Below are 26,671 nucleotides of genomic sequence, written 5' to 3' on the forward strand. Positions count from 1 at the left end.
CCATCTGAACTTCGCCCTGGGATTGTTTTGATTTTCTGTTCATTTGTAAAGAATTTAAATCAATAAAGTCCTATTATTATTATTATATAATGTTCTAAGGTGAGAACGCTTGAAAGGCGTGTCGTGTTGATGTGAAGCTAGCCTTAGTACGGTTAAAGGGGATTCAGTTTGATCAGTATCAGTGTTCATGGGCGCCCGCAGGGAAGGGGCAAGGGGGGGCCGTGGCCCCCCCTGAGATTTTGATTGCCTCATTTTTCAGCACAACACACTCAATATTACTTTCTCAATCCAAAGGGCATGGAAAAAAGGAAAGTAATGGATTCTCAACAATTTTCCGGTTTTCAATGACAATCATGGACGCCTTATCGTTTTTCAATAATTTTTTTTTGCCCCCCCTGAGAAAAATTTCTGCGGGCGCCCATGTCAGTGTTATCAATTCAGCTTTTCGATCTGGAAAAGCTGAATTTCAAACGGGTGCATTGGATTTTGTGGAATTTTTGTATAACAGTCTCGATGGGGGCGCATATGTTGCGGGATTGTTTTTCGATTTGTCTAGAGCATTTGATAGTCTCTCATTTCAGTTCATATTAGACAAATGTTACAATCTAGGATTCAGAGGACTATCCTACGACTGGATATGTAGTTATCTCGATGGTAGAGTTGCGTCTGTGAAAATAAACAACTCTTTTTTCCAGTGAACAAAATCTGAAATTGGGGGTACCTCAGGGCAGTGCCCTATTACTGCCTAGGCCAACATAGGCCATGGCCTAGGGGCGGCATAATTTTAGGGGCGGCAAATTTTTCGGTGAATAAAAAAAAATTCTTTAACTCCTCTACGAAAATGTAGAAATAGCCATCTTCGAAAATTTCGCACATTTTTTCATTACCGATGTATAATTCTTTTGAATGGAAGATTGAAATATTGTTGCATTTTTCACACCCCTCGGTAATCTGAAAATCAAAGGAGCCGCCCTAAAACCGAACAGCAGTCGGCACTGTCGGCGGTTAAGCGCATCAAAGAGAACGTGGAAAACCTATCCTATCGTAAATTGTAATTGCTACTAATAAAACACGGATTACTGTCAGGGAAATCAGAGGACTGGCATAATATTTAAAATATGAATGCGGCACGTTTGATGAGTTGCCCTAGTAGGTATTATTTTCAATGGATGCAAGTAACTAGTTGAATTTTTTGCGTGAATTTCGGAATCGGCACTGGCAGCTCGTCAGTCCTATTTTTCCGTCCATGCAATACACTCAGAATCGAGAACTAACCACTATAGAGTTGTCGCCAGTCATTTTTAAACATTGCTAGTGCAATTTTTAGTATAAATAAATTTTGTGGGAACTTATCTTCAGATCTACTTGTTCATTCTTTTTTTCGCAATGTCAAGAAAACGTGAAAGTGGTTGTGAATATAGAAAACGAGCAAAGGAAAGATCAGAAAAAAATGAGGAACTGGTGAAGAAGATTCCCAAGATTGACACCTTTTTACAAAAAGGTGATAAAAAACAAAAAGTGGACTCGACAGAGCTGAGTGAAATTCAACAAGAATTCGATCAACCTTCAACAAGTGGTAACAACACATCAAACAAAGCTGAAAGCATTATGGAGATTCCGGAACAAGTGGAATCTTGTGAAAATCCGAAAAAAGCTTTTCCAGAAATTAGCGGCAGTTCAGATAACTTCAGTGATGATCCAGCTCTGTGGGATGAAATAACAGAGGAGTTGAGGCAGAATTTTATCAATCGTGGAATTAAACAAAATATTGATTTATTAGATTTTGAAGCTTCAAGAAGGAATTACAATGATCGCGTTCGATATTGTTCGAAAGGATTGTTTAAAACCCGATTGAAAAATGCCGAGACTCACACTCGCGATTTCTTGATTTACTCTGCCAGCACAGGACGTCTCTACTGTCTGCCATGCCGTTTATTCAATGGAAAAGGTCCATTTGCATCTACCGGATTTAATGATTGGAAAAATCCTATTACTATTGAACAGCACGAGAATTCACAGAATCACAAAAATTGTGTCCTAATTTTACTCCAAAGGCAAAAAGCAGCTGGCCAGGTAGATGCACTTCATGTTAAAGAATACAAGCGGGAAGTACAGTACTGGAGAGAAGTTTTAAAGAGAGTTGTTGCAGCGATCAAGGCATTGGCATCAAGAGGACTTTCATTCAGGGGTTCGACGGAAGTATTTGGTAGTCTACATAATGGCAATTATATGATGCTATTAGAATTTCTAGCTGAATTTGACCCTTTTCTTGCTGATCACATTGAAAAGCACGGAAATCAAGGCAGAGGGAACGTCTCTTACTTGTCATCATCGATTTGTGAAGAAATTATCCAAATTATGGCTACAGAAGTTCTAAAATCAATTGATCAGGAAGTTACAGAAGCCAAATACTATTCAATAAGCGTAGACTCCACACCAGATATAACGCATACCGATCAACTGGCTTTTATTACTCGCTATAATAAAGAAGACGGAAAACCAGTGGAAAGATTTTTGGGTAAGATTGGGAAAAGTTGTATTTTTTTCTTAATGTTTTCTCATTTACCAATACTGAAATGATGTTACTTTCAAAAAATGTTTTTAAGTGTAGCTATTTTATCAATTCCAGTTTATTAGTAAGAGCGATTAATGATCGAAACGTTTGAAATAACAAATTCATTACATATTATAATAATTTTGACATAAAAATGAAAATTTGAATTGATTTATGCAATGTAATTGTTCTTGTCCACGACTATTCTATAATATGCACATATGAATTATAGCAGTGAATAACTTATCAGCATCGTGATAGACTGACTGACAGTAAGATCAACCACCAAGCTATCAGCGCGGTAAAAAAAAGGCTACGATGGAATCGATGTCACGTGAAAATTTTGAACTTCATTTTGAGCTTGCAATTTTCAGTGCGAACGCAGAAAATGTTGTCATCGCTTTGGAAACTACTCTAATTTTTGAAAATGCAGATTAATTCGAATTTTACCCAGGAAGTCGTGGATAAAATATAGTATTCTACTCACACATAAATACTGATATTTACTAGGGTGAATAATAGTTATCTTTATGAGCTCATTGAATAATTTGGTACTAACTTAGGTAATTTTACTCACAGGATTTATACCAAATCCGGGACACAAGGCTGAAGACCTTTATAACGCTGTTATTAAGATGATGGAGGAGCATAATTTCAATTTTGCGAATTGTAGAGGTCAATCCTATGACAATGCGGCAAATATGTCAGGAATATATAATGGACTGCAAGCAAAAATAAAAGAAATCTCTCCTTTGGCATATTGGATCCCATGCGCGGCTCATTCGCTGAACTTCGTCGGAGAACACGCTGCTGGATCGTGTAAGGCATCTCGGGATTTTTTCTCACTTCTTCAGGATATTTACGTTTTCTTCTCAATCTCGACTGCTCGCTGGGGCATACTAATGAAACATCTGACTGGCCCTTCAGTGAAACGATTATCTACAACTCGCTGGTCGGCGAGATATGAAGCTTGCAACAGCATCAACCAAAATTGGAAAGAAGTTGTCGCAGCTTTGAGTGAAATTGATGAGCGGGACGGGTCTAAGACTGGGAGTGAAGCAAAAGGATTGAAAATCAAGCTAACATCTCTGGAAACCGCAATAATGTTCGCTGTATGGAGTCCAATTTTGGAAAGATTTGATAAAGTGAGCGAAGCAATACAGAAAGTTGGCATTGGTATAGATGAAGTAGTTTTGTATTATGAGTCATTGGTTGATTATATCTTAGGATTAAGAGATCAATTTGATCGATTTGAGGAGAGAGCGAAGATCAATTCTGGATTTGAGAAATATCGAAGTGAAGAAAGAAGAGCCACAACAAGAACTGTTCCTGCTGATGAAACTCGAGTGGGACATACTGCTTTGAGTGGGAGGGAAAACTTCAGAGTAGGGGTTTATCTTGTTATAATTGACTATCTAACAAGAGAATTGAATCAACGTAAAAATTGCTACAAGGGTTTTGCTGCGAAATTCTCCTTTTTATTAAAACTGCAATCGATTAGTTCTGAAGAATTAGGAGTAGCGGTTACTAATCTCATCTCTAGTTTTCCTCAGGATTCAGATGAAAAACTCCACGATGAATGTTTGCACTTCAAATCCTACTTAGCACAGTTAGAACAACCTCCAAAAACTCTACACGAGATGAGTACCTTCATTAGAAGTGATAAAAGCTTAGTGCAAGTGTTTCCCTACATCGATATTACAATTAGAATGTTTTTATGCACTTTTGCAACGAACTGTTCAGCAGAGAGGTCGTTTTCAGCATTGAAGCGAATTTTATCCTATTTGCGATCTAGCATGTCTCAAGAGCGTTTGAATTCTCTGGCCGTTTTGTGCATTGAAGCTGAATTGTTGAAAAAATTAGACTTCGAAGCTGTGTTGCAACAATTTGCGGAAAAGAAGGCAAGAAGAAAACCATTATTAGTTTGATTATGAAAGCTGTAATTTTTTACTATGAAATATAACTCTGAAACATTAGATTGTTTTATTTCCAGATAGAAAATTGTCTTTATCAACTTCTGCGAAAATCACGTATTTAAAAAATTTGAATTTTTAAAATTCTCTTTACTCATAGGGGCGGCAAATTGTTTTTGGCCTAGGGGCGGAAAAGAGTTTAATCCGGCCCTGCCTCAGGGCTCTGTTTTGAGACCACTGCAATTCTTACAGTTCATCAAAAATCTTCCAAAAAATTTGAGAAAGCTATTCATCAAAAAATCCAATTATCGGAAATATGTTACCGAACTATTAAGAGCGATCTTATTCGCTGATGATTTCTCATTAGCTGTCAGATCAGATACCATGGAGGAATTACAGAGTTCATGTGATCTCTTAGTTCAAAGCTTTGTTCAATGGTGCAATTTTGATACCATTATGATCAATGTGAATGAAACAGAGTGCATGTGCTTCTCATTGCTTAATGATGATAATAAGTTCATAACTCCACATTTCGATACTGTCATCTCTATTTGAAGTGGGACGCACATATTGATACAGTTTGAAAAAAACTATTTAGCTCATATTATGCATTGAGTCGAGTTAAAAGTTTCCTTCCTCTGTATTCTCTCTTAATTTATTCTTATAAGAGAATACATAGGAAGGAAACTTTTAATTCGCATATATTATAGTTAAGTATACAGCCACCTTTCCTATAACATGTTGCTTTGGGGAAATTCCTCCGATGTTGGTAGAGTCTTTATAATTCAAAAGAGGATATTGCGTTTGATATCCAATGTAGCTCCGCGGTCCTCTTGAAGACCAATATTTTCAAAATATAGCATTTTAACACTGGTCTGTATTTTCATTTTCAGATGCCTTGTTTATGTAAAGGAGAATGAGAGTAATATTGTTAAACTGTCAAGCTTTCATTCCCAAAATACGAGAACTTTTAAATTCGGAATGTCACCTAGATATCAGAGTATAAAAATATTCAATCATTTCCCTCGTAATATTAAATCACTAAATATCATTAGGTAAGAAAGCAGTTAAGAATTTACTTGTACAGAAGTGTTTCTACAGTGTTAATGACTATTTTTCTGTAAATTAAGAAAGTGTTTTAATTATTTTTCATTTTATTTTGACTTGTCCAATACATAGTACATACTTCCTTATGTCCCAAAGAATCAATAAAATTATTATTATGTGCAAAGGTGAAATTTTCGGAATTTAACATACCTATCTTTCATTGGTATGAAAATTCGTATCGTGAAGACTGCAGTAGGTATGTGGTTCCATGAAAATCTCAGTTTCTTCGGATATACTCTCTCATACGCAATGGAGAATTTGCTGCAACTTCAATATTTCGCGTTCAACTATTCCGATTTTAATGGCATTTGTTATAGGCATGTGCATTTTGATCATGCGAAGGTAAATTAAAATTCTTCGGTAGGTAGTGTTCAAGATCTAAAACAAGATATTATGAAGTGCTGACTTATTAATAGATTATTGGTTGATAAATTTCTTACCATTATTTGAATATACTTAATTTTAGAAGGATTATCGTGACATATTAAGAAATAAAACATAAATATTCTACATATCTATAGGGAAAAAAGAATTTAATCTGAATTCGTTGAATGTTATTACACGGGTATAGTTATCTATACGAAACGCTCGTACTTTTAAAAGATATTTTTTTTCCAAGACTGGTTGGCTTACGATGGTCAAAATTGTGATTTTCGGCTGCTGGATCGAAATATTGAATTAATACGAATAGAAATCCCCTGTTCATTAAATTAAATTTAGTTGACAATGGAACTCTCCTTATGGTCCGAAAGTGGGGAGTTTGATTCTCAACAAAATTTAATAGGATTTATGGATATTTTTTTTATTGTAATAAATGCATATTAATAGTGGCGTCATAACCATTTTTATGTTTTTGACAAATGCTTCGAGCAGGATATGGAGAAAAACTTCATATTTCGAAAAAAGGAACGATCGAGAAGAAATTCTGTCTATAGATGTATAATACCAATTTCAAGTTCGATTCAAAATTTCATAATGATTGTGGCATCAGAATCATAGCAATTTCAAGGATATTCCCGACTGTCGATTCTAAAATTTTATATCATTTAGAATTTTCTGGTATTACAGTGGAAAGCGGTTAAGAACATTTAAGGGCCACTACGATGTTACAATCATTCATAAAGACACTGTACTATGTATACTTACATTTTTCGGTTGGTAATTTTTAGTAACATTCACATTCTTCATTATGAAGACGTCGGTGTCGGTAAAATCCTTCATCGACGTCTTTGGCCTAGCAAAGAGTAATTATCAAGATCTACAGTCTTTTCAACAGATAAGTATCGTAAGTAACTTAGAAAGCAGGATCCTCCAGAAATGATAAATCTGAATTCTATACATTGTTGAATAATTTATTCCCGAAAAAATTTTCTTTTAAATATGTAGATTTTACGGACCCTACATATAATTTCTTCATTTTTAATTATTTCTATTCAATCAATTCCTCCGATCCCATGTTCTTGATAGAGAATATTGTTAAGTGAATTTCCTTTTTAAAATCATGTAAATGAAATTCATCTATATAGAATATAAAAATTTCATTAAAATCGAAAAAAAATGTTTGAATTTTTTTCATCCCAAAAGTGATTACCATGCTTCCACTACCTTTGGAAGAGCAGCTTCCACTACTTTCGAAAGAACAGCTTCCACTACTTTCGGAAGAACAGTTTCTTACTTCTCTATTTGAAATAGGTCTGGTTTATCTAGATTTATTATATAGTGTAATAATAAAGAAGGTACTCTTCTTAGTTTGACTTTTGTCTAAACAATCATCATAGCACTTCTTATTCTTCGATGTTCCAACGGAGTGTTTCTCTATTTCATAAATCATGATTTCGACCTCTAACCTATGGGGATATTTCTAGGGTCGAGCCAATTGGATGAATTAAAAATGTTCTTAAATCGTATATACATTCTTCGAAAATAGGTATACACCAATTTTGATGTTCTAAATAAAATCAGATGATAATTGAAATAAAACAATTTTTATGCATAATATTTTAATATTTTTCATTGGTATATTACAAAGAATTTAAATTTAGAAGAAATAAGATTCAAGTGCATAATTTCAATGTTGACAGGAAGCATGCATGCTAATCAATCTGAATTGGAAAATAATGTCAAATTTAGATTTTCTTTTGTTTCAACAAAAAATTGTAATACAGCAAGTGCATTATAAGCTCAACTGACACAATACTGAAGAAAATTAAATTTTACAACAGCTGCTGCTAATCTATAAGCGTCAGAAAAAAGGTAAGTTTTTTTTTTAATTAATCGTATCATTACCCGTTTTGTGATGAAATATGCATGGAGATTGATAACTACTTACCATTTTTTTAAAACGTATTATTTTCCTGAATACAAAAACACATTTCAATCGAAGATTTTGATGGAAATAAGAGAAAACATTTATTTCGATTATTTGTTTGTGGCATTGCAAGTTCATTTTTTTTTGACAAACGTCAAAAACAAGTACGTATCGATTTTTCACATACCTGATTTAAATTTTCATATGTTCAATAAATGAGTCCAAATGACAGAATTGAATTAATTTGGCTATTTGAAAAAAAAAATCAACTTGTGATTTTGCAGTCATTTTTGAATAGGTTCTGTGAAAAAGATGACCAATAACAAAATCGTTATGTGAGCAGTTCCAATTGATACTAATAAAATGCTTACATTTTTTTTTTGGTTGAAAATCACTAGTTGAACATAATTCACCAAATTGAACCTCCTCATTATTAAGAGCTTTCTTTGTCATGATAATCGACGAAAACTAAAATATGAGTATAGGTACAATAATCAATTTTAGACATTTGATTGATGAAGTGAAAAAGAATTCGTTGTCATTTAAACATTTCACTTGAAGCACATTCACTTAGATTTTTGAGCTTACAGAGAAATAAAAATCGCACGATTTCTTTAACTGACTGTTCTCTAATAATCACCTGACATCGCAGATTATGGCTGAAATATCGCGATTACGAATCATGAATAGATACGTCAACGTACGGGCATCGAACTTCAGGGCTATCTTTAAAGAAATGACAATTACGAATTTCATATTTCAAATGGCAGTCCCGACAGGAATGAAGGTACCAATGTGAACTGGGTGCAAACTATTACCACCCCGTTATATACATTAGAACTGCGTATTTGCTCAGGTAACAAAATATCACGAATGTCGTAGAAAGGCACCTTTGAACAATGTTTATATCGATACGAGTGAATTACAACTGTGAACTTCGGTATTCCGTAGCTCCGATCTCGAACATCGTTCGATTTGGTTTGGATCCTGTTCTTCCTAGCTAGTCAGTTGATTAAATATTTATCCGAACGTATTCTCGTTCACCATCGTCAATGTCCGTTTCGACCTGCGTCGGTGCGGTTAAACGTAGAAGCTTGTTTCGTAAACTGGCCGCGTTGTGACAAAGAAAAACTGAAAGCAAGATGCAAAGCCGTTTGTTTCACTGTGAATAATTCTCGTTTTATTATTGGTATCACAACTCCAGAAACACGATAGATGTTTAATGAATTGATTAGTTATTGAGTTTATGAATTAGGAAGTAAAAGTGAATACATTGATTGTTATTTGTCGTCGAACGTGAGTGCTTTTGGGTGTAACATATTGACATTTACTTCAAGTACTATGACAGGACGTCCCAAGGATCGTTTCAATAGTGGATTACTACAGATTGGAATGAAATAACTGATTATTTTTACGCTGTTTTTTTCGTATTCTAGTTTTAGTCTCAAATCCATCCACACAATGATATCTCTTTTCATTTCATATTCTTTTTTCCTTTCCTTATATTGCCAATAGAGGGAGCTAAAATCGAGATGTTGGTGGGATCTACTGAAGGAAACTATTTTTAATGTAATAGGAAGTACCCAGAAAATAATTGAGCTGAAGGCGTTGTAGATTTATATGGTGTGAAATATTGCACGAAAATGTCTCAAGAAGAATATGACAAAAAACTACGAAGCGTACATCGTTTCATACCTTTCCTAGAAAATATTATTACTCAGTTGAAGGATCCAAAAATGAAGAATAGAGAACAGCAACTTTCTAAAATGGAGTCTCTGTATCAAATGATTATGGATAAAAATAAAAAGTAAGTATGCTGTTTCGAAGTCCTCTTATATATGTTTCTATTTATTATTGTTTGTATTGATTTGGAGAGTATGATTGAATTAACATGGAAAAGGTTTATAAAATAGGTACTGGTTGGCATTTTGATTTCAATTCTTTTTTATACACTATTAGATGTATAAACTTTGAATATTGTTTATTCCCCACGTCTTCTTCATTTAATATATTGCAATTTATCTGTTTCATTTAGATGAATTCCCAACATCTTTTCTAAATTTCACTTTCAACATTTAAGCTTTATTTAAGTTGAAACGATTTTCGGATTTCATTTATTTTAGTCGACTATATTATGTTCTTTTTTTTATATAATGTCAGAGTGAATAATGATTTATTTGGTTCAAGACAATTCTATATGTTGACATAAATTAATATTCAATATTGAATAAAAATGCTCAATTCGCATGAATATAGATGTTCTTGATAAAAAAGAATATACAAAGCAAAGAAGAAAGAAGCTCAATCTACCATATTATCAGAGTTCTCATGAGCTGAGGTGCAATTTCTTACATTGAAGCATTTAGGAAGGATAAAATTGTAGAAACAGTTCACCCAAAAACATAATTTACTCAAAGAATATACCACTCATGAGTCACACCTATTTCTTGAAATAGATGTTGCCAGCATGAACGAAGAGAAAACCGAAACCTGGAGGTTTATTTGGTTTATAATCAATTTCTCGTCCAACCGAAATTTGTAATCCAAACAAGCAAAAAAGGATATACTGTCTGATGTGAGCTACATTCGGTTTGTTTCAGCATGGATTTCTTTCTCCGTCCAAATTCATATTTGCAAGGGCAATTTTTTCTGAAGTGTAATTGTGAAGTGATTCAAATTATTGATTTGGCTGAACGTAATCATCTCTCATTAGTTATGTCTCAATCATATGTCGTTAAATTTTTATTTCGTTCATGTTATCGGTAATTGAGAACAAAAAACTCAAACCTTGATTAATTTACGCTTGAACCACATATTTCACTGAGCATATCTGCTTGCAAACGGTTCAGGATTGATATTTTAAGAAGACAATGGCACTCTAGATGCTTTTTATCATTGTATAATTTGATTAGTCATCATATTACAAAGGAGATGTGAGCAAGTGCGCACACTCACAAGATTCAAAGTTCAAAAGACACCGCCTCCTCCAAACTCTGGTCTGTCAACTTTGCGCTTGCTTATAATTTGTTTAATGATGATTTGTTGAATGGCGCTTCGAGGTTAGATGTTTTTAAAAACTTGCATGTCTAGTATCTCTTGGAAAAATTGGACAGATCTGATTGGGGACTTTTAAAGGGAACAGATCAGATTCAGATTAAGTAAACTTTCACGAAGGAATACAAAAATAAACCGTGTTCATCACTTTTTTAGCAGTCTAAGTATTATTCACAAACAATTTTTTGTTTCAAATAATTTACAACATATCCTGCCATATAAATTTTAAAATATTTAGAGTATGTTAAAGATGGATATGCAAAACTTGTGAATACGGATCTGTACATTACTATGAAATGTTATTGGTCAAAAGTTGACTGTGATCTACATCGAAGTGGTACCGCTTTAAGTCACGTGATGTCGTCTCCTCCTTATTCTATCTTGATGGATTGGACACACTTCAGTTGATTTCCACATCTGTTCTTATGGCGCCCACATTAAATTTTGACATGATTCCTGAATATATCGCCACTTAGTATTCTGGATAACTGTCAAAAACGGGTAGAAAAATATGGCTGTTGGAAAGAAACTGCAGTAACTGAAGAAGTTATAAATGAAAATTGATTTTTACCCTAAAGTCATTTTCACAGGTTTAAGGGCACTGTTAAGTATCCGCTGAACGAAAATTCTCGATTTAATAAATATGGAAGCTTATACCTTCGATATTCATGGGATTGATGTTTTGTTATGCTGGAGTAACAGACGCAATATCATTTTTACTGAAATCGTCATATGCATTAACCAGTGCACGCTCGAAATTTATCATTCACAAGAACTCGGGATAACAAGGATGATGCTGACATGTCTAAAATTTAGTGCGTAAGTTTTAGATTGTTAGATGCTCTGCCGGATTCGATTAGATCGAATGGTTGTTATGTTTATGGAAATTAAGAGGATAATATTGCTTATATTTTGTAACGAGAAAAATTACATTCACATTGAAAACGTGGAATCTTAGATGTGAATGCGGTTTTTCATTCAATTCATAATTGAACTCGCAACTCGTTTCTGAGATTGAAATCGATATAATTATAATAGCAGAGGTGGATTTGTTCCGATTACATTTTCGGAGGTCTGATCTACATTAACACTATGAATGTTGGTGTTTGTATTCGATCACAAGTTCATTTCATTCGTTTTTAGATTCTCAACTTCAGAAAATAAAAATTCTTGAAATTCTCCTAGTTAGTGAATGAAACTGTCGTTCATCATAAAGAATAGACTCTTTTCTTTATGATGAAGGACACTTCAAAGCTATCTTGAAATTGATTTTTTAACACGCTTCATTTCTAAAGGAGACTTAACTTTCTTTTAGGAAACTGGCCCTTAGACATTTTCCTCCAATAGACAAGAATCTTGGGAGATTCTTATGTTTCTCTGTTTTTTTATCGATTATTTTCTGTTGAACTGTATTGTACTGACATATATATTAATACTGTTTTCAATCCTGTTGGATTGATCTCCAACCGAGTGGGATAACTCATAAGCTAGATTTTCCATTTTATATTAATCATTTTTAGAATGCAATCTTAATTTGCGTTTACTTGAAACAACTAGCCAGTTTAATGTACAGAAAATATTCCACTAAAGGATAATTTTCTATTAATTCATTATTATCATGGTTTGTATAAATACATTCCATGAGTCTTGATTTATATTGTCACATGCCTGTCAGATTGTATATAGCCTTTGTAAAATTCTCAAATTGTGCAAATATCAATGAAATAAAGTGAATATAGTTTCACTATCATAATCCCCAATTTGTGAAAGATGAGAATAACGGGTTGCAGAAATCAAGGTCAATAGTTTACTATAGGAAAACTTACTGCCATCGAAGGTTAGTAGCGATAGACCGGTTTCGCTCATTTTAGAGCAATATCGATGGCATCAAATGAAAACAGAGGCTATTTATTTGAAAGCTAGCAGTAGCATCAACGCTGTATGCGCTGATACAACACCTGGCCTCCAACCACTTTAGCTTTCTCCACAATGATGACTCAAAAACTATCTCAACTATTTTTCAATAGAGAATTCTTTAAATTGAGGTCGGCGGAGAATTTTTGTGATCAACTCGTATTGTTGATTCTGAGCATTAAGGTTATTGATCCTGCCTTCCAAGACTGATGATGTGGTAAAATTTATATCGGGAACAGTATTCGAACTCCAGGAACATGAATGGTGTTACAGATTGAATCAAACAGATAAGACCGCACTCAAGTAACATACTTCACCAAGGGACACAATATATTGTTCTCAAAGACAGAAATTCTCTTATCTATCAAGAGGTACTACCCGAAAATGAATGAAAGCCATTAAAATTCCATTAACATAAACAGAAGAGAGGATATACCATCGAGATATAATAGAAGGAGGTGCTATGAGCAGTTATCGTGCTAGAAGAAATGTGTCCACTAGGCAGGGCTAATTCTATTACTAGAGGGAGGAAAAGATCAGGGTCGTATTAAGTAAACTTTCCCGAAGGAATACGAAAATAAACAATTCTATTACTAGAGGGAGGAAAAGATCAGGGTCGTATTAAGTAAACTTTCACGAAGGAATACGAAAATAAACCGTGTTCATCATATTTTAAACAGTCCAAGCATTGTTCACAAACAAGTTTTTGTTTCAAATAATATACAACATATCCTGCCATATAAATTTAATATATTTAGAGTATGGTGAAGATGGATATGCAGATATGCAAAACTTGTGAATACGGATCTGTTCACTACTATGAAATATTATTGGTTAAAAGTAAACTGAGATCTATATCCAAAATGGCGTACTGGTACCGCTTTAAGTCACGTGATGTCGACTCCTCTATTCTAACTCGATGGGATACACCAATTATTCATAGCGTATGATCATCAGCAAAAGATCGAAACTGACCTAACCAGTCGGAAGTGGAGGGGATGAATCACCTATTCACACTCCAATTAAGGAAAAAAGCATAAATATCTAAAATATCATATCCGGTGGGGAAGATTCGAATAAATCCAGGGTCGGGTTAAAATTTGTTACATTCCTTTTTAATAAATTAAAAATAAGTCATTTCACTTTTTATGGATATATAATCCTGAAAAACTACAGTGACTTTATATACTACAGTGACGACAAATTCGGCCATCCGCCATTAAATGTCGGCTGGAATGATAGATTCAAACGTTAACCGGTGTTTCAAGATTCAGATGACCGACTGCGCATGCGCGAAAGTTGGTCGACCGCTTGTTTCTTTTGATAACATCTTCACATTTTGGAGGGTTTGAACCCCCTAAACCAGTCACAATCACTAACAAGTTGAACAAGAATGCTTCAAAGTATGTGAAACAGCCGGGTACTCGAATGTGAAAATCAGAGATCTCTGGTGAAAGTTCGACCTTTAATGGCGGACAGAGCTCCAACCAATCAAAACGCTGACGAGCCGTGTCGTCACTGTAGTATATACAGTCACTGTATGAAAAACAATTGAGTAGCGATGTTGCGCTGCACTGTTGAATCAGTTAGGGCTGATTAGCACGATAGGCGTAAAACGCTCATTATTTTTGTTACTATGGTAACCGATAATTTCTCCCCAAACTTCCTGCTGGTTTCGTTTGGATATTGACTTCTTATCATATCTCTAATTGGGTTTGGCGCTTGTTTAAGGTGAACAGCGAATTATATCCAGTTCTCCTCCATTCATATTTAATTTAGGGAACATTTTTCGCAATAAAATGTGAAAATGTTTTACAACAAGAATATAACACTTCAAAACGTGCGTTGCAACTAAACACGGCAATGCAATGATGAGACATTTTCCAACACGATTTTACAACTAAGAATAGTATATTTATCTCAGCATTGGCATGATGTCAAGGATAGCGAACCAGAGATGTTAATGGCATCATGAGTATCCACGCACACAAAACCGGGCAAAGATTGTATAGTAAGATGAAATTGTGCTGATTGCAACGATGCCGGCGAATTGTTGACAGTGTTGGGAGACCTAAAGAAGGCTTCAGAAGAAGTAGGACTGACGATGAACATCTCGAAAACCGAGGTGATGTCTAGAGAGGACACAGAGTAACACTGGGTGATATACGAATTAGTTAATGAATATTTATATCTATATATAATTGGAAAAGAAAACCAAACAGGCGAAATAGAAAGACCCATACGTATGACTTGGGCAGCAACAGGTAAACTGGCGTTTGTTTTGCGGGATCCAAACATACCAATTAGGCAATTCAAAATTTTCAACTCTTGTATTTTCCCCGTTATGACAAGGATGGAAACTATGTCTCTGACTGTAAGCACCGCAAACAAACTTCGAACAACACAGAGAACTATCGAGCGTGCCATGCTTGGAGTAAGCCTAAGAGATCAAATTCAAAATGACGACATAAGGAGACGACCGAAAGTCGAAGACGTCATCGTCAGGATGGGCAAGACATCTAGCCAGAGATCAAGAAATTAAGTGGACTAAACGTCTGTTGGAATGGAAATCAAGACAAAAAAACGGAATAGAGGTAGAACACATAGTCGTTGGGCGGATGATATAACCGACCAAGATGGAAGAAAGTGGAGGATGAATAACAGGGAAAACAAAAGGGGATGCCTATGTCCAGGAAGGGGCTATGAGAGGCTGCTGATGGTGATGATGATTTTCAACTCTTAGCTATGTTGCTGATGTTCTGATTCTGGTTGTGCGAACTGGTTTTGTTTGTTTACGATCTAATTTTCATCGACTATACCCTTGTTCATTACTATTTTCATGAAATATTAACTTCATAAGAATTTGAAGGAATCATATGAAACGTTCGGAAAGCAATCTCAAAATTTGTTTTGTAAGCAGCAATCGTATTTTGTGCAACAAGTGGCGAAAGTCAAACTTATCTCGCGAGTGTGGAAGTTTGTGCCTGAAAGGCGAGTGCCGCAAACACACGGAGCGAGAAAAGGACTTTCTCCACATGTTTCACACTTTACTTTTCCTACAACTGCACCAATTTCAATATTGACTTGATTCAAATCAAAATGACCTTCGTTGACAGTATGTGATAATTTATTGCGTTTCCATAGAAACGAATCAAAAGCCCAATTTCATTGGTCTACCAAGCGAGGTGTGGGCAAAGTGCCGTGGGGAAAAATATTTCCCACAGTATGAGCAATACATAGTTTTGCAATTGAGTAAGCTATGCAGAATACCTTACTCTTCATAGCAGTTGTAGGAAATAGTATATTGTGCAACAAGTGGGGAAAGTCTAACATTTCTCGCGAGTGTGAAAGTTTGTGGCACGAGCCTGAAAGGCGAATGCCGCAAACACACGAGCGAGAAAAGGACTTTCTCCACATGTTGCACACTATACTTTTCCTACAACTGCACAAATTTCAATAATTCAAGTAATGGACTTGATTCCAATCAAAATTTCCTTCGTTGACAGTAAAAAGCGCAATTTCATTGGTCTACCAAGCGAGGTGTCGGCAAAGTGTCGTGGGGAATAATATTTCCCACAGTATGAGCAATACATAGTTTTGAAATTGAGTATGCTGTGAAGAATACGCTACTTTTCATAGCAGTTGTAGGAAATAGTAATTTACGTAACAAGTCCGGAAAATAGGGTTTTTTTGGACGAATAGACAAAATTCCAGGACGAGCGTAAGCGAGTCCTGGAAGTCTGTGAGTCCAAAAAAACCATTTTCGGGCGTGTTGCGTACAATATTTTTTCGGCAACCATGTAAAATTACACTATCGCTGCTGCTTTCCTTATTTTATTGTGATTGCGATCAAAAAACATGCAAATTTTTGACAACTAATTTCATATGAACTGTCAGCCTTTATCTCGGTTGCTATGGATTCTATGATGCTTTTCCGGCCTAGTCCGGGAAGTACGTACTTTCCGGACTAGGCCGGGAAATGCTACTTTCTCAGAGAAAAAGCGTCCAGGAAGTGAGCACTTCCCGGACGGTTGCCGAAAAAAGTATTTTTCATGATAGTCTGGCAAGGATATTTTTCTTCGATCACGGATATCATGTCATTCCTAAAATAAAAGAAATATACTTGGGTTGTTGCGGTTAACGTAAGTTATATGTACAATTATATATTGTTGCCATTAATTCGCGATGCAGCCGATGTGTAATGATGATTGTAATTCAAAATTGATGCTTTCATTTCATTCTTTCATAACTGCTTTGTTTTGGAAAATCATTTCCAATCGTTATAAATAACAAGTTTTTTAATCAAATTCAGGGTAACAATTATTTTACAAAAATTCAAAGCCACAATTTTTTTTACCAAAAATTGTTGTTTTGTTGTTGTAACTGAACATATAAATCTGTGTAATCCTTGTTTGGAGAGTTTGGCCAATGCGGGTTTTATTCCTTTTTTGTCAACTAGTGTTTAATGGCGATACATTTGAACAAATTTATGATGAATGATGCTTGCGATTTAGCATGTGGATTTTATAATTTGCTGCTTTTGGTGACATTCAATTTATGGGTTGCAAAACAAGAATATCTTCAACTTTTTCATCGAATTAAATATTATTATAACATTTGATTGATTAGCATTGCTAAGTAATGAAGTGGGAGAAACAACACATTTTTTAAAATTTATTCTAACTGGTATCAATCAGATTATCATGAATTGGAATTCACGAATATATTCTTTGTTTCAGGTTGAAATTAGAAACCTTGAATAAATGCGAAGATGTCATTATCAAATTATTTTACAAGGTGGTGAGTAAATCTTTGCTGCTTATTTTGAAATATTTGAATTGAAGGTTTATTTTTAGAGAGGAAAAAATGCTATCCTTCCACCCATATACAATATGAATACAACTAATAAGCAAGGAGATAAAAGGTAGGTGTATTTTTAGTTTTTTTTTGTATTCTCGACTGAGCAGTGTCGCTTTTCTTCTAGAAAATCAATCGACTTATATAGTCTGGCTGGGGAAACTATAAATAAACAAGACACTTTCAACGAATTATATGGCGGCACCAGCAGTGGTAATTTAAAGTCTCCAAGAAGACCACCTATATCGTATTCCGACCTTGAATGTTTAGAGAAGGATGTAGCTCACGAACTGGAGAAGAAAATGTCCCTCCAAGAGCTGAATACACTGAGATATCGTTTGTGTAGAGAGCTTGAAGGATCGAAACCAGACGAAATTAACACAACCGTAAGGAATAAACCAGTCCCAACCAAGTTGAACCCAACTTCTCCCGATAAGAATAGGAAAAAGGCGGAAATAACAATGAACGTTCAGCAAAAAAACGAGCCCTCAGTTACGAAAAAAATTGATTCAAAACCAACAGCGCCGAAGGTACTAAAAGAGGCCGGTGACCTATTTGGCAATGCGTTTTCCGAAATTGACAAAAGCTACGGATTGGGATCGAAGAAAAAAGACGATTCAAAATACAATAAAGAGAAGAAAGATGTCGAAATGGAAAACGAGAAAGCATCGTTGAAGCAATTGTCGGAAAAAGCAGCCCAATTAAGGAGAAACGTAAAACCGATAGAGAACGAGAAAGTTGAAAAAACTTCTAATGGAACGAAATACCCTTTCGAAAGTATCGATGTGACACCATTGAGAACAAATGATTCTGATAATGTTCCTTTGAGACCTGTCAATACTAGAAATAATGATGTTAAAGACAAAGAAAAAAGCGTTTCTGTGAATGTACCGAAAATCGATAATTCCAAAGAGGAACCTAAAAAAGAAAAAAACGAAATCGATGATTTCAAAGAAAAGAATAAAAAGGAAAAAAATGAAATCGGCGAATTCAAAGAGAAGAATGAAAGAGGAAAAAGCGAAAAGGATTATTCCAAAGAAAAAAACAAATCTACTACTGATTCAAACATGATTCCTTTGAAAATTCCAAACAACAGAGCCGTCGATTCTTCAGAAAATAAAGAAAAAAGTAAATCTAGCACAGATGTTTCAAATATTACAAACATGATTCCTTTGAAAATTCCAAACAACAAAGCCGTCGATTCTTCAAAAAATGAAGAAAGAAGTAAATCTAGCACAGATGTTTCAAATATTACAAACATGATTCCTTTGAAAAATCCAAACAACAAAGCCGTCGATTCTTCAGAAAATAAAGAAAAAAGTAAATCTAGCACAAATGTTTCAAATATTACAAACATGATTCCTTTGAAAATTCCAAACAACAAAGCCGTCGATTCTTCAAAAAATAAAGAAAGAAGTAAATCTAGCACAGATGTTTCAAATATTACAAACATGATTCCTTTGAAAAATCCAAACAACAAAGCCGTCGATTCTTCAGAAAATAAAGAAAAAAGTAAATCTAGCACAGATGTTTCAAATATTACTAACAATGGTGATTGTAAAGATCAGGCGAAAACAACAATTAAAGAGACAGGTTCTGAGGCTGATACTGTTTCTCTTAAAATTACCATGTCTGACAATGTTATTCCGAAAAACGAAAGTAACAAAGTAATCAACAAATTAATCACATATAAGGACAAAGATCATAAACATTCGAACAAAGCTGATCAACATAGGGACAAGAACCGCATAGAAAAAGAAAAATCCAGAAATGAAACTGAAAAAACTACACTAAAATATTCCGAAGATAAAAACAATAAGTCAAAAAGTAAATCGAGCAAGTGTCCTAACGATAAGGAAAAAAAACGCAGTGATTATAAAGAAAAACACGAAAAAAACCATAAAAGTGATCATAAAAAAGATAAGGAAGAAAAGCATAAGGATAAGAATCGTGAGAAAAGCCATAAAGAACACGATAAAGACAAAGATCATAAAGATCGTTCGAAAGACAAAGATAATAGAGAGAAAAAGTCGAAGTCTGCAGAAATCAAAGACGGTGCCGCGGAGAAAAAAAGCTTCGATAAAAATAAAGATTGCAAAGAAGACAAAAAAGAAAAACAAATGAAAGAACTTGAACAGGATATAGCGAAAAATGCTGCATCGAAGCAAAAGGATGCAACCTCAGTTGTTCGGGCTGTTCCGAATAAGATAACCTTCGAAAGTGAGAATGCGAATGTGAAAAATTACCAAGACGACTATGAGCAACTGACACAAAAGTTGAACGAAATGATTGAAACTACTACTAAAACTCATGAGAAACCTAAAATTGAGAATGAACCCCAAATCTCAGAGAAGCCTTTGAAAGAAGTCAAAGCAGAAACCAAAGCAATAAATAGAGATCCGCGTCTCAAACAAGGTTCCCTTCAAAACCTTACGACCGATAGAATAGCCTTTAAGTACAACCCGAAGCCGAAACGACAGGAAGCTGACGCCGATCTAGAGAAGGACGTGGTAGACTCGATCGAGAAGAGCATGAAAGAATCAAACGTACCAATGCCTCCTGCGGTCAAACTTACGGCGCCACCTGCGCCTCCGTCCGACCTATTTTCACCGGAATCGCCCGACGAGATAGATAAAATGGCAGTTCCACCCATTCTCAATGACCTGCTTTTGAATCCTAAAACCACAGGAATGTTGAACGAGGTCGTGTCGGCTTTGAGGCGATCGAACAACGACAGCAATCTGATAAGCATAGCGACCTCGGCGAACGTGTGCAGCGGAGAATCCAATCAGCTCGGACAGACGTTCAACCAGACTCCCGCCCTGCGTTTCTCTCCACCCGTCCCGAAGATCAACTTCGAGGCGCCGCCTGTAGAGGCGCAGATATTTTCGCCGCCGAAACAAACCAGATGTTTCACTTCGTTCTCGGATCAGAAGGAATTCGACTACCAGCCTAAGAGAAACCAGGGACCGCCTTCTTCGCATTTGAACTCGTATGAGGAGAGGATAGGTCAAAGTTATTTTGGAGAGAGAACCGGATGTTACGTCGCTCCCTCCCTCAATTACTCCAGCCCAACCCTTAATTACGTTCCACCGTCACCAAGTTATGGTCCCAGTGTTTCGAGTTTCATTCCCCCCTCTCCGAATTACGTCCCGCCTTCCCCTATTTACGAAGGGAACGCGGAAACCTTCAGGGATATGAACTATCAAAATTTTCAAGGATCCAACTCCCAACGTTTTTTCGACGGCGACAGGGGTTCGATACGTGCCAAAGGGTTACTTGGGGACGCACCATCCAGGTTCAACAACCCATATCAAAAGAATTACGATAACTTTAATTCTTTCGGTTTAAGAGGAAGTAGCAGTAACTTATCAGAAACGAGACCAAACTATTACGGTGGGTCTCGAGATCCAAGAATCAATATGAATAGAGGCCTTCAATATACAGGACAAGATATAAGACCGATTGCTAGAGAAAGCCGGATGACTTATAGAGAGTACAAGGAACAGAAGGAAAGAGAAAAAAGGGAAAGGGAAATGCGGGAAAGGGAGATAAAAGAAAAAGAAGAATTAGATAGAAAACAAAAAGAGAGAGAGGAAATTGAAACAAATGCAAATTCTGTCAAAGAACGAGAGATCGTTTCAAATAGTCAAGTAGAGAACGAAAAAGACAGAACGTCCATCAAAGTCGAAGAAAAAGAAAGCGATCGAAGTAGGACTAGGGATCGAAGCAGAGATAGATATTCCAGAAATCGTTCGTCTTCTAGATATAGAAAGGATCGCGATGATTACAGGAGCCGTGGTGATAGAAGAGATCGAAATGAACGAAGGGATCGAAGTAGAGAAAGAAGCAGATTCGACAAGGCTTACTCGGTTAGAGAAAAAGATAAAGGTTTGTCTTCACCTCTTAATGAACTGTTCAATCCTAAGTCAACTATTGGGAAAGGTTACAGTACCCAGTACAAAATACCAAAGAAGATTAAGGATGAAGAACAATCGAAAGAAGATAATGTAAAGAATGACGACACTGCCAAAATAGAAAAAAGTTCAGTGAAAAAGAAAAGCAGTGATGAAAAATTTCGACATGATAATAAACTCCGATCTGAAAACGTGACTGAAAGTAAAAAAGAAGAAGATGAAATTCCAGAAAAACAAATAAATGTGCAAGAAGTGGAACCTAAAGAAGAAACTATAACCAATCAAAAAAGAAATAAAAACATGGAAGAAGAAACTAAAAAAGAGAATGATGAAAAAACAACGGAATCAAAATTGGATACAGAACAAAAAACTGATAGTAAAGAAGATAAAAAATGTAATATTGGCGAAAAAAAAGAAGAAGAGGAAAATATACTTAGTAAGTTTTTCCAGAACCTTATGAAAAGTGGCAATAAAGACGAGAAGAAAGGAGCTCTTCTTTCTCTTATTAGTACCTTCTCTGACAGCTTCAGCGATCAACAGATGCAAAAAATAACCAGCATTATAAAATCGGAAGATGATATTGACGAACCAAATAAAAAGGAGAATGAACAAGAAAAACAGGATATACCAAGCAATCAGTTGAAAGAGATAAAGGTGGATGATAAAACTGAAAGCATACCTGAAGGAGATACACCAGAACAAATAGAGGAGGAAATTGAACCAGAAAAGGAAGAACCTGCGGATGAGCCTATTGAAGCCGAAGAATTGCCAGAAAAAAATCAGACCATAATAAAAAGCGAAATTCTGAAACCAGAACTCAAATCGAAAATGAAGACCAAATCCGAATTAGATAGATTGCACGACGATATCAGAGAAATGTTTATTCGAGACGGGGTCGTAACTGCTACTGGAAAAAGGATGTGCAGAATCTTAAAGGATACCTCCCCGCAAAAATCTTCGACCCAAGAAAAACTCGAGGAAGAAGTTCCTCCCGAAGAAACGGAAAAAAAAATCACAACACTAAAAAGAAGGGGTAGGAAACCTGGCTATCGAAAAAATAAGGAAACTCCAGAAGTAGAAATGAAAGAACTGTCAGTTATTTTGCCAAAGATGTCTTTGGATAAAATAAAATCGGCAGATGAAGTTTTGGAGAAAGAAAAGCATTGCGAGGGTGATGATGAAGCAGACAAAAAGGAAGAAAACTCAAGCGAAGAGGAAGCATCTGATAAAGAACCCGTTGAAAAAACTAGTCCGATCAGGAGAGGCCGATATAAGAAGAGGAATTCCTGGGCAACGGGAGTTATAAAGAGAAAACCTTGTCCAAAATCTAAAAAGCATAAAATTCAAGATGTGACCGAAGAAAAGAAATCAGTCAAGGACGCAGAGGCAGAACTTGATATTGAGACAAACACCGACAAGAAGCTGGACATTCCGAAGGAGGGTTTACATGAGATCGACTACTATTTGAAGATCGGCCAGACCAGATTACAGTGTAAATACTGCGAAGTTTCCACTAAATGGATCGCGGCTCACTACAGAACTGAACATCCGAACGAAGAGGTTCTATCCTCGCGACTTGCCCCGCACGTGGCCAAAGCAGCTATCGCAGACGCCATAAAAAACAGGGAGATATACGAGAACGACAAGGAAGAATCGATGTCAAAGCACGAGTTCCTATGCAGTTTCTGTGAATACAAACAAATTACTTTACCGAAATTTTATCGTGACCATGTTTCTATTCACACAGGCGAGTTCAGACATACCTGTCCTTACTGTAGTTTTTCCAGGTCCCATATTAAAACTATGCAAACTCACGTTACGGAAGTTCACGCGGAAGAGGAGGCTACTTCTAAGAAACCATTGATCTCCGAACGTGCTCCAAACAACAGAAATACTTACGCTTACATTTGCGAACTGTGTAACTTTACTCAGATGAACTTGGATAACGTGACGAGGCATGTTGAAAATTATCATTCACAATATAAATGCCAGATTCATAAGATAAAGGTGAATTGTATAGAAAAGATTGAAGAGAAAACTGCAGACAATAACACAGTTCTCTCCGAACGTCCCACAAGAAGGTTATTGAAATCAAATAGTCAGCCTGAAGAGATTACAGCGTCTCCTAGTCAGGAAGCTACCAAACCTTCAAATATTGAAGTGTCCCCAAAGGAAGAAGAAGCCAAAACGCTGGAAGATGAATCTCTAGGAAGCTGTGATACGTCGAATACAGAGGAAGAATCTACCGAAACAGATAAACCAAGAAACATTCAAACAGTTTCAAGACGAACCAGGAAACGAGGTAAAATATTCAAGGCTCCCCCCAGTCCTGTTAAAAAAAGATTGAAGAGGCGATGTACTTTGAACAGGCTGTCGACTACTGATTTTGATGATGATACATTTGAAGAGATCGAGGAAAAAACGGCCAAAAATATAGACGAGGCAGTGTTCACAAGTAACACAGATATTCAAGAGGAAAATAAAAGGATTGAAGAAGAACGTTTGAAGACGATGCAAGATATCAACAGCACCATTAAGTTGAGAACTTCCTCCGATTTCGTTGAAAAACTCAGTCATAAATTGAAGCAAGAGGAGGAGGTTACAGTGAAACAAGAAGTTGAAGAAATTATTGAGAATGTTTTAGAGAAGACACCAGTCAAAGATTTGCCAGTGTTTGAAAAATCCGGTATTCAGATTAGAGAAGCGGAGCCAGTTTCTATACGCCAAGAAACTTCGCCGAAGATGGGAAAGGATAGCGGTAAGGTGAACCCCATAAATGGTGTGATAGAAAAACTACAAGGCATACTAGGCAATCCACCTACATCCTGCGATAATGTTGCATCTCCGAATATTCCATCTGAGGAATTATCCTTGCCTTCTATAGAGCCAACTTTCGACGATAATCCTCCTTCTTTAGAAATAGCTGAAACTAAGATTTTTCCTAAGGAGTGCGTGGGTAACGAAGCCATCCTACCTCCACCATTGATACACATGAATAATGTGGAACAGACGGTTGAAAAGAGCAATATGGTGAACAGTGAAATTTTGAATATCGGCTATGTGAAGGTCATAAAAACAATGGGTACATATATCTATGTTTGTTGTCTACCACCCTGCATTTTCTCCTCCAGAGACCGTACTGTATTTGCTCGTCACTGTCAGTATAACCATCAATGGGACGAAAATAGCCCTAAAACTTCGCAGTGCTTGGAATGTGGGGAGACTTTTACTTGTTCCGAAGGCGGCAACCTTCTGACGTCCGCTTTGGATCACACTAACAGCCATCATTCCAATTTCTTGGGTATCAAGATCGGCAGTATAAGAATCAGCACTAATCTTTTCCCAGAAAGCAGAGGCTCTTCTGAAAGACCATCAACTCCTCCAACTATCAGTATTCCATCTCCGCCAGGCAACCAACTTGGTGATGATATTGATTGTTTTTTTTCAAACGATGAACCACCAGCAGAGACTAATGAGGGTGAAAACCCATTCTCTTTTAAGATAGTAGATGTTGTGTCCCTGGCAGAAGATAATTTGACTCCATTAAATACCTCAGATAAGGTGGTCGAGCCCCAAAGCCCAGATAAAGAACCTGGCCCTTCTCAAATCCAGGTTAGTTTGGAAGTTTTCTGTTCAGTTGGTATTGAAATAGAATTCAAGTTATAATTGACCTATTTTGATGATATTTGCCTTTATATTGTATGTGCAGAATATACAAAACATATACCGTATAGATATTATTTTCAATTGGTATTCTGTGGTAGACTGTATCTGTAGTGGCTTTATCTTTTTCCTGTTTATATAATATGCTTGTTCTTTTATTTCACCCTTGATTTACCTATAACCTTGCAAACATTATTTTAATTTATTTTCTTTATCTAGCCGGATTCTTCATCCCTATCCAAGATGCAAACGATGAAGCTCCTAATGTCGAAATGCAAATCAAAACAAGAAGAGGCCTTGTCTAGGAAATGGCCTACAGCCATGAAAAAATTTTTGAGCAACTATTTTGACCTATACAAATGTCCAGATTATTCGTGTGTCTTTACAACAAACAAGAGAAAAATGTTTGATATTCATCTGAGAACACATCCCAATAATAAGAAGAAAGTAAATTGCCTGTATTGTGACAAATTGATAGATTTCGATACTTCTGGAGACCATTATGAGAAATTGCACGGAATGTGTAGATTCTCTTGTTCCTATTGTCTTTATAGGTGAGGAATTAATTAGAGCTATTATATAAAGTGGTAAATTAATGTTGTATTTTTATGTTAGGTGTATAGCAAAGGACTATATGGACATACATCAGGTCTTAGCCCATCCAGATATGCAATCTAGGATGCAATTGTTACCGAAAAGAGATTTGGAAGATAAGAGTTCTATATCCATCTTGAGTGAAGCAACAAAACTCTCTCCAATTACACCTTATTTATGTGAGTATGTTTTAGCAAATCATATAGAGATGAGAGGATAGAAATTTCAAAATGTAAGAAAATATTTTCAATAAAACTATATTTTAAGGATAGGTCTTCTCGAAACAATTTTTTATTTGTTATCACTCCCGAATTTGGAATGCATATTGCACATTGAAATGCATATCGTCGGCTAAGAGTGTAAATCTGCTAAGTCCATTTTGAACAATTTCACAGGAGACCAAAAAAACCGTACAGTACAGTGTTATAATAATAATAATAAGAGAGTTTATTCATGAAAATACATTCAATAAACTCTATTGAATGTATTTTCATGAATAAACTCTCTTATTATTATTATTATAACACTGTACTGTACGGTTTTTTTGGTCTCCTGTGAAATTGTTCAAAATGGACTTAGCAGATTTACACTCTTAGCCGACGATATTGCACATTGAATTGCATTCATTTAATAACATACGACGTTCTATGCTTTTATAGTAAACAGAGTTTCAAGTATTTCATCCTTTGAAGTTGCTTTTTATATTTTTAAGGGTATCATATTTATTTTCGGGTAGTAGCTAATGAACCCGAACCTTTCTAACTGTTGAACAATCTGGCTGTGTTCCTTG

General features: G+C 35.7%; 2 protein-coding genes and 1 long non-coding RNA gene across 6 annotated transcripts in view; 2 read left to right on the plus strand and 1 right to left on the minus strand.

Annotated features, from left to right (window-relative positions):
• Positions 1-1,386: 1,386 nt before the first annotated feature.
• On the plus strand, positions 1,387-4,482 carry LOC123675285 (zinc finger MYM-type protein 1-like). The gene is made up of 2 exons (XM_045610629.1): positions 1,387-2,518; positions 3,134-4,482. The coding sequence occupies exons 1-2, from the start codon at positions 1,387-1,389 to the stop codon at positions 4,480-4,482; spliced, it is 2,481 nt and encodes an 826-aa protein (XP_045466585.1).
• A 1,127-nt stretch (positions 4,483-5,609) lies between these two features.
• Positions 5,610-8,707, minus strand: LOC123676389. Its single transcript, XR_006746930.1, has 3 exons — positions 7,904-8,707; positions 6,721-6,808; positions 5,610-5,952 (listed from the first exon to the last, which is right to left on the minus strand). It is a non-coding gene; the product is annotated as an uncharacterized LOC123676389 (long non-coding RNA).
• The window catches only part of LOC123676387, a 45,069-nt gene continuing 25,468 nt past the window's right edge, over positions 7,071-26,671 (plus strand). Inside the window, exons 1-7 of one of the 4 annotated variants that reach the window (XM_045612264.1) lie at positions 7,071-7,827; positions 9,398-9,689; positions 17,590-17,650; positions 17,707-17,774; positions 17,835-25,236; positions 25,507-25,841; positions 25,903-26,060. In XM_045612264.1, coding sequence (XP_045468220.1) covers positions 9,526-9,689; positions 17,590-17,650; positions 17,707-17,774; positions 17,835-25,236; positions 25,507-25,841; positions 25,903-26,060 — 8,188 coding nt within the window. In that variant the 5' untranslated portion in view covers positions 7,071-7,827; positions 9,398-9,525. Of the gene's footprint in view, positions 7,828-8,995; positions 9,690-17,589; positions 17,651-17,694; positions 17,775-17,834; positions 25,237-25,506; positions 25,842-25,902; positions 26,061-26,671 lie in introns of those variants that run through there. The other 3 variants (XM_045612263.1, XM_045612265.1, XM_045612266.1) reach the window with 3 other exon arrangements.

The sequence above is a fragment of the Harmonia axyridis genome, chromosome 3 (assembly GCF_914767665.1).
Source record: "Harmonia axyridis chromosome 3, icHarAxyr1.1, whole genome shotgun sequence".
Classification (NCBI taxonomy): domain Eukaryota; kingdom Metazoa; phylum Arthropoda; class Insecta; order Coleoptera; family Coccinellidae; genus Harmonia; species Harmonia axyridis.

What these genes read in the sequence shown, in the direction of transcription:
- LOC123675285 (XM_045610629.1), top strand. Translation starts at nt 1,387, where the DNA reads ATGTCAAGAAAACGTGAAAGTGGTTGTGAATATAGAAAACGAGCAAAG. An exon ending in ACCAGTGGAAAGATTTTTGG is followed by an intron (nt 2,519 to 3,133) that starts GTAAGATTGGGA and finishes TTTTACTCACAG; the next exon opens with GATTTATACCAAATCCGGGA.